Source organism: Hypanus sabinus, chromosome 30, assembly GCF_030144855.1.
Source record: "Hypanus sabinus isolate sHypSab1 chromosome 30, sHypSab1.hap1, whole genome shotgun sequence".
NCBI lineage: Eukaryota > Metazoa > Chordata > Chondrichthyes > Myliobatiformes > Dasyatidae > Hypanus > Hypanus sabinus.
Genome location: NC_082735.1, coordinates 49,685 through 65,996, shown reverse-complemented (window position 1 = coordinate 65,996; position 16,312 = coordinate 49,685). Strand labels below are relative to the sequence as shown.

The following is a 16,312-nucleotide window of genomic DNA, read 5'->3' as shown; positions in this document are numbered from 1 at the left end:
CTGATGCCAAGACAGAACACCGGCCACACACAAGTACTTCCTGTCTGTATTCTACACAGGCAACCTACCTGGCCTCGACCCGTTACCACCTAAGCCCCGTTGAGCCAAGGCCTTCCTACTCTATCTCCCTCTGCTCCATCGCTCGCTCCTCTGGTGCCCGCTCTATAAGGCTGTCTCCTTTTAAACTGTTCTCACTGGCTGACATCCACGTGGTTGCGCAGTTGTACCCTGATCAAACAGCTGAAGAAATAACCAAGAATGGGCATAGAAGTGACAGATAGAATATAGTGTAGGGATATGTGTGGCCATGCACTTTGACAGGAGGAATAAAGGCGTCGACTATTTTCTAAGTGTGGAGAAAATTCAGAAATCAGAAGTACAAAGGGACTTGGGAGTCCTCGTGCAGGATTTGCTGAAAGTTAAGACCAGAAGACATAGGAGCAGAATTAGGCTATTTAGCCCATCAAGTCTGCTCCACCTTTCAATCATGGCTAATCGTTTTCTCCCCTCCTCAGCCCCACTCCTCAGCCTTCTCCATAACCTTTGATGCCATGTCCAATCAAGAACCTATCAATCTCTGCCTTAACTGCTGTTGCAATACGCGTCCGGCAACAATGAATATAGAATTAAGTCAGGTTTTATAAACAAATAAACAATTTATTAAACTCTGCTCAACAAAAGATTGAAAAGTAAACAAGTGACTAATAACTGGGAGTTAACTGCTATACAGCAACTCTGGAACAGTTCTTAAAGTGGTAACTATGAAAGTCCACGTGATTTATACAGTCAATTAAGAGAGATTTCCTGAAGTAATGAATTCCTCAACGACGTGACGTTACTGCTGATTCCAGCCGAAATATGCCTTGTCCGAAGGATTCATGATGAAGGAAATGAAAATGGTTTAAAGAAACTGACCTTTTTTCTTGGCGAATAACACTGCACAACCCTTTCTGCTCTTACAGGCAGGGGTTATCTCAGATGCAGGTCACTATTTCCTGAACGAAGATTCATTAAGGTCAATCCTGTATTAAACCACCAAACTTTACTCGATCCTTCGGGTTCCCATACTTCGTTAAAGTCTTCCGTCTCCAATACTTAGAATTTAAAATTAAATCAAAGATACATCAACAAAACTGGTAGCAATTGGCACAACTGCCAGCACAACGATTCTGTACCTTACAGTCGGAAGTAAAACTGCACTTTAAAATGAAACTGCGTCATGAGACAAATATGCAGCATAAAGGAGTAACTGACAAATTAAGCAATGACTCGACATAAAAAACTCCTGTGTCACAACGGGCTTTCCTGTTTTATACCTGTTGGAACCTGTCATCACGTGACCTCACACTGGCGGGAAATTACATCACCCCATCATCACAAGACCATTACATCAAGCTCACCATATACTCAATTACATCATGGTCATAAGACAGTCACAAGATAATTCCCTCCCTCTCCCTTCCCCCATCCCACTTTCACTCTGTCTCCTCTTCTAGCTGCCTATCACTTCTCTCATGATTCTGCCTTCTTCTACTACCCATAGACCTTTCCCCTTAGATTCCTCCTTCACCTCTCCTGCCTATCCCCTCCCCACCCCTTGATCTTTCCTCTGATTGTTTTTTCACCTGGCACATTCCACCCTCCCCCGACGTTCTTTATATGGCCCCTGCCCGCTCCTTCTTTAGTCCTGACGAAGGGTCTTGGCCAGAAACATTGACTGCTCATTTCAACGGATGCTGCCTGACCTGCTGAGTTCATCCAGCTTTTTTGTACATCTTGAGGCTTCACCAGTGCTGTGTAAAGCCGCAGCATCACTTGCAGGTTGAGTTGAGAATGTGTTCAACACAACAGGCAGCTTGTGGACTCGTTAACACACTGGCTAATGTATTTACTCACTAATAACAAACATCAGTATGAAAAGCACATTGAGTAGTTTAATTATCAGCATTGCCCTGATTTACCTACTTACACTGAACTCAGAAGCGTACTTAGCTACAAATGCTTGCATGCTAATTACAAAATTGCTAGTGAATTACTCTTTAATGACACCAACAAGTGCATCTCCCCACAAATACCTTTCAGAAGGTCTTTGGCAAAATGCCACACATGGGGGTGCTAAACATGGTATCACAGGAAAAATACAAGCAAGGATAGAAGATTGGTTGACTGGCAGGAGGCAAAGAGTGGGAATAAAGGGAGCCTTGTCTGGTTGGCTGCCGGTGACCAGAGGCATTTCACTGGATTTGGTGTAGGGACCAATTCTTTTCACATTATATGTCAATGATTTGAATGATGGAATTGATGGATTTGTGACCAATATTGCAGATGATATGAAGATAGGGCTGGGAATAGAAAGCAGGGATGCTGCAGAAATACTCTTGGGGAGGCTTTAAACTAATTTGGCAAGGGGGTGAGAACTGGAGCAAAGGGACTCAGGATAGAACAGGATGGTAAAACAGCAAAGATAGCGTGCAGACAGACTGTCAGGAAGGGGTAGGCAAATGAGAGGACAAAATTGCAGCCAGCAGGGTATCAGTGCATTAGGGATGCAAAATCAAAAAGGGCAGCAGAAACAGTACTCAAAGTGTTATATCTCAATGCACGTAGTATAAGAACTAAGTTGGATAATCTTGTTGTGCTATTATAGATTGTCAAGTATGATGTTATGGCCATGACTGAATAGTGGGTGAAGGATGGTTCGCAAGTGTGATTCCAGGAATGCAAAGGTTATCATATAAGGAATGCTTGATGGCTCTGGGCCTGTACACACTGGAATTTAGAAGAATGAGGAGGGATCTCATTGAAACATTTTGAATTTTGAAAGGCCAAGATGCGGAAAGGATGTTTCCCATGGTGGAGGAGTCTACGTCAAGAGGGCACAGCCTCAAGATAGAGGGGCGTCCATTTAAAACAGCAATACAGAGAAATTTCTTTATCCAGGGGATGCTGAATTTGTGGGATATATTACCACACACAGCTGTGGAGGCCAGGTCATGGGTGTATTTAAGGCAGAGCTTGACAGGTGCTTGATTTGATTGGACATGACATCAAAGGTTATGGAGAAAAGGCCGGGGTGTAGGCTGAGGAGGGGAGAAAAGTATCAGCCATGATTGATTGGCAGTGCAGATTCAATGGGCCAAATGGCCTAATTCTGCAGCTGTGTCCTATGGTCTTATATCAATCATGATGGCATGGTGGATCAGACTAGATGGGCTGAATGGCCTAATTCTTCTCCCAGAGGGAAGTGGGACAAAAAGTATCTTGGCTGGGTGGGTCTTGTCCTTGATTGTCCTGGCAGCACTGCTCCGACAGCATGTGGTGTAAAGTGAGACCAAGGATGGAAGATTGGTTTGTGTGATATGCTGGGCTATGTTCACGATCTTCTGCAGCTTCGTCCGGTCTTCGACAGGACAACTTCCATACCAGGTTGTGATGCACCCTAGAAGAATGCTTTCTACGATGCACCTACAAAAACTAGTGAGGGTTTTAGGGGACAGGCCAAATTTCTTCATTTTTCTCAGGAACTAAAGGCGCTGGTGGGCCTTTCTTGGCAGTGGACTCTGCTTGGTTAGACCAAGTCAGGTCATTTGTGATATTCATCCCAAGGGACTTAAAGCTTTTGACCTGTTCCACCTGCGCACCACCAATGTAGATGGGGTCGTGCTGTCTGCTACTCCTTCTGAAGTCAACAACCAATTCCTTCGTCTTGCTGACATTGAGGGATAGGTTATTGTCTTCGCACCATGCCACCAGGTTCTTAATTTCCTCTCTGTACTCAGACTCATCATTACCCAACATGCGGCCTACAATTGTGGTGTCATCAGCAAACTTAGATACTGAGTTCGATGAAAACTTGGCTACACAATCATGGGTGTACAGTGAGTACAGCAGGGGGCTGAGTACATAGCCTTGTGGGACACCGGTGCTCAGAGTGATAGTAGAGGAGAGCTTGTCCCCTATCCTTACAGCCTGGGCCCTGTCTGTGAGGAAGGTGAAGATCCAGCTGCAGATCTGAGTGCTAAGACCCAGGTTCTGGAGCTTAGGAATCAGTTTATTTGGAATGATGGTATTAAAGGCAGAGCTATAGTCGATGAAAAGTAGCCTTGCATCTTTATTCTCCAGGTGTTCTAAGGAGGAATGTAGTGCCAGAGAGATGGCATCTGCCATTGACCTGTTGCTCTGGTAGGCAAATTGCAAAGCGTCAAGGTTGACCAGTAGGTTATGGTTGATGAGTGCCATAACCAATCGCTCCAAGCACTTCATAGCAATTGATGTTAGAGCCACAGGTCAATAGTCATTCAGGCATGCCACTTCGCTTTTCTTCAGCACCGGGATTATCCTTGCCTTCTTAAAACACGAGGGGATCTTAGGCTGAAGCAGGGAGCAGTTGAAGGTGTCAGCAAACACTCCAGCTAGCTCGCTTGCACAGGCCCGGAGAACCCGTCCCGGGACATCATCTGGGCCAGTTGCCTTCCTTAGATTTATCTTCAGGAAGGCTCTTCTAATGTCTTCCTCGGTGATGATGAATCTTGATGCCACCAGGTCCGGTTCATCCAGAGGGGGCGAGATGCTCCTCTTCTGTTCGAATCTTGCGTCAAATACGTTAAGTTCGTCAAGAAGAGAAGCGATACAGTTATTGATATTCCCAGCCTTTTCTTTGCGCCCAGTGATCTCATTTAGATCCTGCCATAGTCTACTGGCATCCCTCTGGTTAGCCTGGGCTTCCAACTTGGCTCGATGTTGCCTCTTGGTGCCCTTAATGGCTTTCCGGAGTTCACACCTGGATTCCATGTAGCAACTGCTATCTTGGGGTCTAAAAGCCTCAGCTCTAGCCTTCAAAAGGGACTGGACCTCATAATCCTGCTGTGACTGGGGTGTAATGGAGCAGTGGAAACAGTAAACAGTCTACAGGGACTCTCTCCAATTCCTTGTATAGCCTGGACCAAAATTAAAAATTTGTGTGCAGGTGTAAACCAGTCCCATAACCAACTAATCTTGTAGCTAGGCTCCCGCAATACAAACTGCTGCACCAAGGGCACTGCTCCAAGGCATTGTTGTCTCCCTCATTGAAGCAGATAGGATAGGCCCAGCACCCACAAGTCTGAGTTCCTTCTCTAGCCTGCTCCTGCTACGCCTCACTGCTCTCCATGCTGAATATGTGGACCATTGCCAATTTCTTGAGAGCCACCTCTCACTGAGGGCAAACCTTGGCATGAAAATCCACCATCCCCTTTTCATATATGTCCCATAATGTAGGAAATCATTTGCCCCTTCAAGTCTTGGCCGATTCACAACTTTTGAGGAGATAGTGTGTTTGAGGATCAAGATGTCAGACCTGGCATGAAACTGCTGGTCTGTAGGGTAACACCTGTCCCATGTCTCTGAGACTTCGACTTCCCACAGTAGGTTGCTTAGGAAAGTGGTAAGACACCACCAGTATAGCTTTGTCAACCTCCTGCAAACTGGAGCAATGACAGTATCTGCTTCCAGGCCAACACTTACATTGCTGAGACCCTCATTGGGTCTTATGGGGCAGGCAAGCTTATTCACGTACCCGAAGGCAGTATTTCAAGATCAGACACCCTATTCTGACTTTGCTCTGCTACTGCTGGACCCAGAGAAAGATCCAAGGGTGAGCACTCAGAATCTTTGAAGAAATGCAGCATTCTCATTGACTTATTGAAACCACCGGCCCATGAGTGCTCAGAGAAGGGGATTTGGGTCGGTATTGAGAACCATGTCTGCACCACTCAGAGGCCCTGTGCAAAGTGCTGGAAACATATATGAAGAGGAAAGGTATGGGTCAAATAGGGCAAATGGAGCTGGCTTAGCTGGGCATCTCTATTTTGCATGGATAAGCTGGGCCAAAAGGTCTGTTTTTATGCTTTGTGACAGCTTAACCTCACAAGCTGCCCATACTAAGAGACTGTTGTTCCCATATTGGTCTCACCAGTCACCTGAGAAGCACAAAATTGGAGAGGAATTAAGCCATCCCTGATGTGTGGGCAGGAGGAAGGAACTGTCTAATATGTTGAACAGCTGTGACTAGGGGTTTGCGAAGGCAAGTATTGCCACTCATGAGACTGCAAGAGCATGTAAGCAAGAAAGAAAAGTTGTACATTATTCTGAAACTCAGCCAGCCTGGGATTCTAGAAGTATGGAAGTATTGATGTAATAAATAAAGACCAGGAACTGATTTCTAGAAAGCACACTCCTGTAGTGAGATTAAAGCAATAATGGTGGCTGGGGAGCTAGGGGAGGCATCGTTGTTTGCTTTTAAATAACCTCACGTGATCTGGGAGGCCGGAGGTGACTCTCTCAGGTGGCTTGTTATTTAAGTTCAGGTGATAGTTCTCGGAGTGAAATGATTATTTTACAAGCTGCTTTTGTATTTCAGCCTCCGCTGTCACTGTTTGCTGAGAGGAACAATTCTTTCTTCAAGGTAAAAATCACACTCCTGAGAAAGACTTTGACCATGGTGGGATTTGGATACAAACTGGTAAAGTTGGATTTCAAGGCACAAATACTTCAACAAAATTTATTCTCAAACAGATAATTCATGTCTTTTGAACTCCTTACTTACTGGAATCACTGAGGTTTTAACTTGTATATTCAAGTAATTGCTCAATGGAATTGAATCAAAGATCAACTTTACATCCACATTTATGTGTGTTAGGAATTTGCTGTGGTGTGTTGCCACATCATGCACGCACTGAAATATTCAGAGGGTCTTTAAACTACCTTATCCACACTGAAGCTGGTGTCGCTGTTTGGCTGAGGTTCTATTGTCCTGTTAAGTTAGCATTCATTTCAGGAGGATTTGAATATAAGTGCAAGGATGTAATGCTGAGAGTTTATAAAACAGTTTGGACCACACATGTACTATTTTAATCAGTTTGGGGCCCCTTATCTAAATAAGGATGTGCTGATATTGGGGAGGGTCCAGAGGAATGTCATGAAAATTATCCTGGGAATGAAAAGGTTAAAATATCAGGAACATTTGATTACTCTGCCTGTACTCACTGGAGTTTAGAAGACTGATGGTGGATCTAACTGAAACCTATCAAATATTGAAAGGCCTAGATAAAATGGACATGGAGAGGAGGCCTTCTATAGTAGGGAAGTCTAGGACTGGAGGGTACAGCCTCAGAATACAAAGATCCCTTTAGAATAGAGAAAAATAGTAATTTATTTAGCCAGAGGATGGTGGATCTGTGAAATTCATTGCCGGACAGCTGAAGGCCAAGCCATTGGGTATGTTTAAAGTGGAGGTCGATAGGTTTTTGATTAATAAGAATATAGAAGGTTACTGGGAAAAAGCAGGAGAATGGGGTTGGGAGGGAAAATAAATCAGCCATGATTGAACGGTGGTGCTGACCTGAAAGGCCGAAAGGCTTAATTCTGCTCCTATGTCTTATGGTTTTACATTGCCATACAAACAGGAGGCAATCTTAGGACTGGGAACAAATCACTGTTTCCAGTGGGACACTGTGGAACTGCCAACTACCCAGACCTCCACAGGTCTGAAGCACTGAAGTTAAATCCCCAGGACTTGCATCCAGAAAGTTTTGGTCCTTATACAAATTATTAGAAAATATTTTAATTATTGGCTATTGAAGATTGCAGATGTGTGAAGAAAATTGTTCAGACAATTATGAATCATCCTTTTAAATTGGTCGAGGAAGGCAGTATGCTGTGATGATGGACAGGATGGGCAGCCAATACCCAGAAAGTGGTATTGGGTGGGGAGGCAGGAAGCGATAAGTGAAAACTGGAGGTTGGGCAATGCACCCACCATGTTGGCAGCACAGTGGTGGGCACTTGCTGGACTTAGGTAGTGGCTGCACCCCACCGTTGCTGCCTCTCAGCCTGACCTCCCACCGTTTATTCATTATGCAGATAGCCACTGATCACTGGGGCTTCCATTCACCACATCAGGGTTCCTTGTGTTCATATCCAATGTCATGGGGTGACACAATTTCACTAAGCCTTGAACTCACAATATGTCCAGGTGACACTTCTTATATTATGGGATAACTGAGAACATGGAGCAGGATGTTTGGCCCATCAAGCCAGTTCTTTCACTAAGTTGAACCTTAGATGTTTTAAGCCTTAGTATTGAGCTTCCTTGGATCCCAGTTATTTGATGAAGTTTGGGTTCTTTTCAGGGTGAATCCTGTGCTTCCAGAAGGTTTCTGCTCTAAAAGGAGCCAATGTTTATTCTCGTTGTTGCATTGTTACAGAGCAGCTAGTGATGACATGCCAGAGTTCTTTGGTCCTGCTCTTAGATCTCTGAAGCTCTGTTCTATTTTCCCTCTGCAGGTTTTCTGTGCTAACTGCAGCAATGGATTTCCTGGTGCCCAGGCATTTACAGGAGCCAAGGTGGAGCAGACACCACACAGCACTCCTGGGGCAGGAGCCATCGACCACTGCGAGAAGGTCAGTGGGAAGCTCTCTGGTGGTGTCTCTGCATTGAAAGCATTCCTGAACACCATCCACATCTACTCCTGCAAGTTATTTTCCATCATCTGGGAGGGATCTGCCTGAGACACAAGAGTGGAAGCCTTCCATTGTAGATGGATGAATAGAAACAAAGGGAGGTTCACAGAATACAGAATCCCTGAGCCTATAAAAATAAACTTAAACAGAAAGCACCAGAAAACCGCATTACATAGAGCGAGTCACTCAAGGAAAACACAAGGAACTCTTAAACCATTAATAACTGTTGCTAAGCAACAATTAACCAATTCAGGTGCTTTAAAAACCACACAGCCCAATGCTCTCTGATGCCCTGCACAAGCTTAAAGTAATCACAACAGGATCGCCTCCCTGATGGCCCAGGAAGACCTGAAAACCCGAGATCCAGGGACAATTCCAGACTCCCGGGGAGCTCGACAGAGAGAGAGACTTGGGATCCTGAGACCGAGAGACCAGGGACCATTGAATGAGATCAAGAAACCTCAGGTGGGGACGGGAGGGAGGCTTGGGAGTGCTTGAGATGGGGAGGACATTGAAAAACCCTAAGCACATTGAATAAGCCTTGGAAACAATCAGAAAAATAAAAACTTTGAGAAGATAGAGTAAAGTCCTTGGGAAACGTACAGCACAATATAGGCTCTTCAAGCCACAATGCTGTGCTAAACGTGGACTTACTTGGAACTTAGAAAAATAGAGGGCTATGGGTAACCTTAGGTAATTTCTATCCAGGAGTCTCTTAAAAGATCCTATTGTATCCCCTCCACCACCATTGCCGGCAGCCCATTCCATGCACTCACCACTCTCTGCATAAAAAAAATTACCCCTAACACCTCCTCTCTACCTACTCCCCAGCACCTTAAACCTGTGCCCTCTCATGCTAGCCATTTCAGCCCTGGGAAAAAGCCTCTGACTATCCACAAGATCAATACCTGTCATAATCTTGTACACCTCTACCAGGTCACCTCTCATCCTCCGCCGCTCCAAGGAGAAAGGCCAAGTTCACTCAACCTAATAAGGCATGCTTCCCAATCCAGGCAACATCCTTATCAATTTCCTCTGCACCCTTTCTATGGTATCCACAAACTTCCTACAGTGAGGCAACCAGACCTGAGCACAGTACTCTAAGTGTATATATATTACACTATATAGTTGTAACATTACCTCTCAGCTCTTAAACTCAATCCCATGGTTGATAAAAGCCAATCCACCATATGCCTTCTTAACCACAGAGTCAACCTGAGCTACAGCTTTGAGTGTCCTATGGACTCGGACCTCAAGATCCCTCTGATCCTCCACACTGCCAAGAAACTTACTATTTAATACTATATTCTGCCATCATATTTGTCCTACCAGAATGAACCACCTCACGCTTATCTGGGTTGAAATCCATCTGCCGCTTTGCAGCCCAGTTTTGCATCCTATCAATGTCCTGTTACAAACTCTGACAGCCCTCCACACTATCCACAACACCCCCAACCTTTGTGTCATCAGCAGATTTACTAACCCATCCCTCCACTTCCTCATTCAGGTCATTTATAAAAATAATGAAGAGCAGGGGTTTCAGAACAGATCCTTGAGGCAAACCACTGGAAACAAACTTCCATGCAGAATATGACCTGTCTACAACCACTCTTTGCCTTCTATGGGCAAGCCAGTTCTAGATTCACAAAGCAATGTCCCATTGGATCCCATGCCTCCTTCCTTTCTCAATAAGCCTTGCAAGGGGTACCTTATCAAATGCCTTGCTGAAATCCATATACACTATATCTACTGCTCTACCTTCATCAATCTGTTTAGTCACATCCTCAAAAAATTCAGTGACAAAGCTATGCTGACTATTCCATCAACTTACCAACCACTTAAGTAAGACAATGGTCTATAATTTCCTGGGCTATCTCTATTCCCTTTCTTGAATAGGGGAACAACATCTGCAAACCTCCGATTCTCTGGAACCTCTTCCATCCCCATTAATGATGCAAGGATCATCGCCAGAGGCTCAGCAATCTTCTCCCTCACCTCCCACAGTAGCCTGGGATACATCTCATCCAGTCCCAGAGACTTATCCAACTTGATGCTTTCAAAAAGCTCCAGCACATCCTCTTCCTTAATATCTACATGCTCAAGCTTTTCAGTCTGCTGTAGCTCATCCCTACAATCGCCAAGATCCTTTTCCGTAGTGAATACTGAACGAAGTATTCACTATGGAGCTCAACTATCTCCTCCGGTTCCTTTTTTGCTGTTATCCTCTCATGACTTATCCTCTTGCTCTTCACATGCCTGTAGCCTTGTGTATATTTCACATGCACAAGGCTATGATAACTATGTCTAAAAAGTGCTTGTCTTTCCAAAAGCAAGGTGATCATGTCACACAGAAGCTCCATCAATAACTTTCACATCATTGATGTGAGTCTCACCTGGCTTGACCTTGCAGCACTTTTTAAATAAAAGCACATTAGCAATTCTCCAGTCTTCCACAACTTCAGCCTCATGCTGAAAAAGTCTCTGCCACTTCCACAGCAGCTGAAAAATATGTCAAGCCAACACTTCAGGATAAGGAATGCTGTAGGTGTTGTGATTCCTGCTGACGTGACTGCTTTCTTTCTTTCCTCCACAGTGCAGACAGGAGCAGCGTGAACTGCCCCGTATGGAGGAGCATAGGGTAAGAACTAGCATCACCATTATACTGATAGTCATTACACTTGTAGACCTTGCTGCCAAGTGTGAAGCTGGTGCTCTGGGCACAGGCTGGGATGGACATGAACGCACACACACAAATTAAGAGTTTTCTGGGTCAGATTTCTGGGTATCAGAACTGAGGATAGTGCTCATTGTCCAGTTGTCATCTGCACAAGCACATGTGCATCAAAAGCATATCACATCAGAGACACAGCATTAACAATAAAAGTATAAAATGATGCAAGAAGCAACACAATTAGAACAAAAAAGAGTTGATTGTGTTGCTGTACTGAGGTAGTGACCAGGTTAGTTCAAGGACTTTAGCTGTTCTTGAACCTAGTGTTGTGGGACACACACAAAGTGCTGGAGGAACTCAGCATCTGTGGAAAAAAAGTACAGTCAACATTTCTGGATGAGAGCCTTTAGCAGGTATTGTGGGACTTCAACTTCTATACCTTCTGCCTGAATGTAGCTGTGAGAAGAGGGCATGTTTACAGGGATAGTGGAGCACTCGTTACCCTGGCTCTACATTTTCTAATTCTCCTGGTGTCCTTTACATCCTGCTGCTGGCACCCAGAGTATTGTGTGCTCTTTATGATTGTGTGTGTGTGTGTGTGTGTGTGTGTGTGGGTGGGTGTGGGCTGTACTTGGGTGGGTGTGTGTCTGGGTGGGTGGCAGTATGTAGGAGGTATATTTGGATGGTGGGGTGTGTGGGGGATGTATTTGGGTGGATGGTATGTATGTGTGTGTGTGGGGGAGGTGTTGTGTTTGGATGGGTGGGGTGTCTGTGTGGGAAGATGTTTTTCGGTAGGTAATGTGTGTGGGTGTATTTGGATAGGTGGGGGTGTGTATTTGTGGGGGGGATTATTTAGGTAGGTGGGGTGTGTGTGCATGTGTGAGTGTGTGTGTATTTAGGTAGGTGGGTTGTGTGTGTATTTGTGTGTGTGTATTTATGCATGTGTGGGTGTACTTGGGTAGGTGGGGTGAGTGTGTGTGTGTATTTGGATAGGTAGGGTGTGTGTGAGTGTATTTGGGTAGGTGGTGTGTGTTTGTATTTAGCTAGGTGGGTTGTGTGTATTTATGCATGTGTGGGTGTACTTGGGTAGGTGGGGTGAGTGTGTGTGTGTATTTGGATAGGTAGGGTGTGTGTGAGTGTATTTGGGTAGGTGGTGTGTGTATTTAGCTAGGTGGGTTGTGTGTATTTATGCATGTGTGGGTGTACTTCGTGCAGTTCTGCTTGTTATTCAACAACTGGGGAATGGTCTGCTCACATCAGAAGTGCACTGAGCATCAAGCTCAAGCAGAGCGGCCTGTGGAAAGCGGCTAGTGAGTGAGTGGGCCAGTGAAGGAGTGGAGATTTGAGGCTTTGACTCGAGAGATTCTGGCAGTTTTGGCAGTTGGACTGTGCAATCAAGTCAATCAAGATCTGAATAGCTCAGCAGAAAGCCGTTGATTAGACAATCAAGATTTGAATAACTCAGACTCAGCAGAAAGCAGCTGATTGGGCAATCAAGGTCAGGTGACTAAGCAGTTTGAAAAACTCAAACAAATAAATACAGGGTTACCTCAAGCGGAGCTGCCTGTGGAAAGTGGCCAGTGAGTGAGTGGGCCATTGAAGGAGTGGAGATTTGAGGCTTTGACTCGAGATGCTTTGACTGAGAAGAGGCGGAGGACGAGCTTGTTCCCAGTTAGTCTTTACAATGCCTCCTGAGACAGTGATGTGCTTCTCCTGTGAGATGTGGCAATCTTGGGGGAACTCCCCTCTCCCGCAGAGTCACATCTGCCAGAAGTGCTTGCGGCTGGGCAAGCTGGGAGGAATCTGGAGCAGCAGCTGGATGACCTTCGACTCATAAGGGAGAATGAGTCAATTATAGATGAGAGCTGCAGGGAGGTAATCACACCTAGGCTGCCGGAAGCAGGTCGTTGGGTGACAGTCCGAGGTAGGATCTATGAGCATTTAGAGAATCATGGTCTGATCAGGGACAGTCAGTATGGCTTTGTGAAGGGCAGATCATGCCTAACAAGCCCGATAGAGTTCTTTGAGGAGGTGACCAGGCATATAGATGAGGGTAGTGCAGTGGATGTGATCTACATGGATTTTAGTAAGGCATTTGACAAGGTTCCACACGGTAGGCTTATTCAGAAAGTCAGAAGGCATGGGATCCAGGGAAGTGTGGCCAGGTGGATTCGGAATTGGCTTGCCGGCAGAGGGTTGTGGTGGAGGGAGTACATTCAGATTGCAGGGTTGTGACTAGTGGTGTCCCACAAGGATCTGTTCTGGGACCTCTACTTTTTTGTGATTTTTATTAACGACCTGGATGTGGGGATAGAAGGGTGGTTTGGCAACTTTGCAGATGACACAAAGGTTGGTGGTGGTGTAGATAGTGTAGAGGATTGTCGAAGATTGCAGAGAGACGTTGATAGGATGCAGAAGTGGGCTAAGAAGTGGCAGATGGAGTTCAACCAGGAGAAGTGTGAGGTGGTACACTTTGGAAGGACAAACTCCAAGGCAGAATATAAAGTAAATGGCAGGATACTTCATAGTGTGGAGGAGCAGAGGGATCTGGGGGTACATGTCCACAGATCCCTGAAAGTTGCCTCACAGGTAGATAGGGTAGTTAAGAAAGCTTATGGGGCATTAGCTTTCATAAGTCGAGGGATAGAGTTTATGAGACGCGATGTAATGATTCAGCTCTATAAAACTCTGGTTAGGCCACACTTGGAAAACTGTGTCCAGTTCTGGTCGCCTCACTATTAGGAAGGATGTGGAAGCATTGGAAAGAGTACAGAGGAGATTTACCAGGATGCTGCCTGGTTTAGAAAATATGGATTATAATCAGAGATTAAGGGAGCTAGGGCTTTACTCTTTAGAGAGAAGGAGGATGAGAGGAGACATGATAGAGGTGTACAAGATATTAAGAGGAATAGACAGAGTGGACAGCCAGCGCCTCTTCCCCAGGGCACCACTGCTCAGTACAAGAGGACATGGTTTTAAGGTAAGGGGAGGGAAGTTCAAGGGGGATATTAGAGGAAGGTTTTTCACTCAGAGAGCGGTTGGTGCGTGGAATGCTCTGCCTGAGTCAGTGGTGGAGGCAGATACACTAGTGAAGTTTAAGAGACTACTAGACAGGTATATGGAGGAATTTAAGGTGGGGGGTTATATGGGAGGCAGGGTTTGAGGGTCGGCACAACATTGTGGGCCAAATGGCCTGTAATGTGCTGTACTATTCTATCTTCTATGTTCAAGAAAGCCACTTATCACCATTTATTCTGCATTTTACAGCCAAATGGCAGAGACTGTGGGTATGCAGGGCCTCCTGGGATGCCTGGGATTCCGGGTGAACCTGGACTGCCTGGAATGAAAGGAGAACAGGTGAGATCAGTGGGGTGGTGGAATTTAACCCACGGGAGGACTGTGAAAGGGAACAAACAATGAGAAGGATGTAGTTGCCTTGGCGTTAGGACCTCTGCCAGTGAACCTTGTGCTTATTCATGCAGTTTAGAACTACCAGTGTCAGAAGCAGGCCATTTGGCAGTGTTCATGCACCACTCAAGATTCCTGTCTTCTTCCTTATCTACATTCATCAGGGAGACCCTCCATTTCACCTACTGCATCTTGTGTCCAAGTGATTTTGTTCCTCAATCTCAATTGTTCCTCAATCTCAACTTTGGCTAAACATGTTTTTCTGAATTCCAGATTGGATTTCCTGACAATTCCCTCATACTGACCCTCCAGTTATATTCTTCCCCAATGAAGAATCACTCTATCCACATCCACTTCCTCAGAACCCTTCATCATTTTAAAGACTCAACAGCTGACCTCTCTCATGAAGAAATATCCCAGTCCTTTTCCACATATTTCGCGGATCATTCTTGCAATTCTGTCCTCTCCAGAGTGCACAGAGATCCTTCTGTCCCCTCACCTCTCCAGTGTGCATGGAGATCCCTCAGAAACAGCGGTTTCAGTGTGTATCACTCCATAACATCAGAAACATCAATGTCCCTTCATCCACCTAACTACATCCTCAACTAACTCAAACAAGGGTAACGATTAGCTTTATTCTCATGAAACATATACTGAAATGCTTCGTTGACAACTAATCAAATCAATGAGGATTTGTTGGCTATCCCATAAGTGTCACCATACTTCTGGTGCCAAAGACCATCTGACAACTCCCTGACACCAACCTGTAATGTGGGAGGAAACTAGAGCACATAAAGGAATCCTATGTATATACTCCTTCCAGACAGGAGAAAAATCGAACCCTGATCTTACAGACAGGAACAGAATTGAACCCTGATCTTTCATACAGGAGCAGCAGCTAACCCTGATCATACAGGCAAGAGTAGAATTGAACCCTGATCTTAAGTGTAGCATCCATGACCCCAATTTACCCCCGTTAACCTAGGGTGAACCGCCATCGCCCTGCCAATAGTGCAATACTTTGCTGTAAATACGAATGCCCCCCCAGTACACGCTTGCAACACAAATATGCCAAAGGCGAGTAAATAATTGCAACTTTATAGTTATTCCTTAGTGATGGGTTAGTAGAAACAATTAACCTAAAGGTGCCAAATCAGTAAGTTTATCAGTTAGTGCTCATAATATTTTAATAAGTTGGAGCTCACGCCTCCGGTTCCATCCACAATGACCTTCAGAGCCTTCGGCCATTGTCTGAACCGTTGACATCCAGTATCCGCCATCCTGGAACTGCTGTCCGCTCCTCACATGTCCGTCCTCCTCATTCGCCTCCTGAAAAAGACCACAAACTCCTGCTCATCTTACACATACAAGATAGCATAACAATTCTCCATTGGTTAGTTCCCACCTTATCTGCAGTCATAACCCATACATTCCAGACACAGAAACCCATTACAGCATTAGAGAGAAGCCATTTTTCATTATAATACAGAGAAGCCATTTTGTTAGCCTGAACAGTTAACACCACAGTTACTGGTACTGAGAGCCCTACATAAGACAGGGGCAGAATCGAACCCTGATCGTACAGACAGGAGCTGAATTGAACCCAGACCTTACAGGCAGGTACCGATTAGAACCCTGATTTTACAGATAGGAGCAGTAAAGAACCCCGATCTTATAGCTGGTTACTGTAAAGTATTTGAGCTAACTGCTACATTATCGTGCTGACACTCCTTG

General features: G+C 45.2%; 1 protein-coding gene across 1 annotated transcript in view; it reads left to right on the top strand.

Annotated features, from left to right (window-relative positions):
- Positions 1 to 16,312, top strand: part of col16a1 (collagen, type XVI, alpha 1) — a gene marked incomplete at its 3' end in the record, with an annotated part of 565,824 nt that overhangs the window by 501,826 nt on the left and 47,686 nt on the right. Inside the window, exons 40-43 of the mRNA XM_059954228.1 lie at positions 6,398 to 6,442; positions 8,323 to 8,439; positions 11,093 to 11,137; positions 14,438 to 14,527. Of these exons, the coding sequence (XP_059810211.1) occupies positions 6,398 to 6,442; positions 8,323 to 8,439; positions 11,093 to 11,137; positions 14,438 to 14,527 (297 nt within the window). The remainder of the gene's footprint in view (positions 1 to 6,397; positions 6,443 to 8,322; positions 8,440 to 11,092; positions 11,138 to 14,437; positions 14,528 to 16,312) is intronic.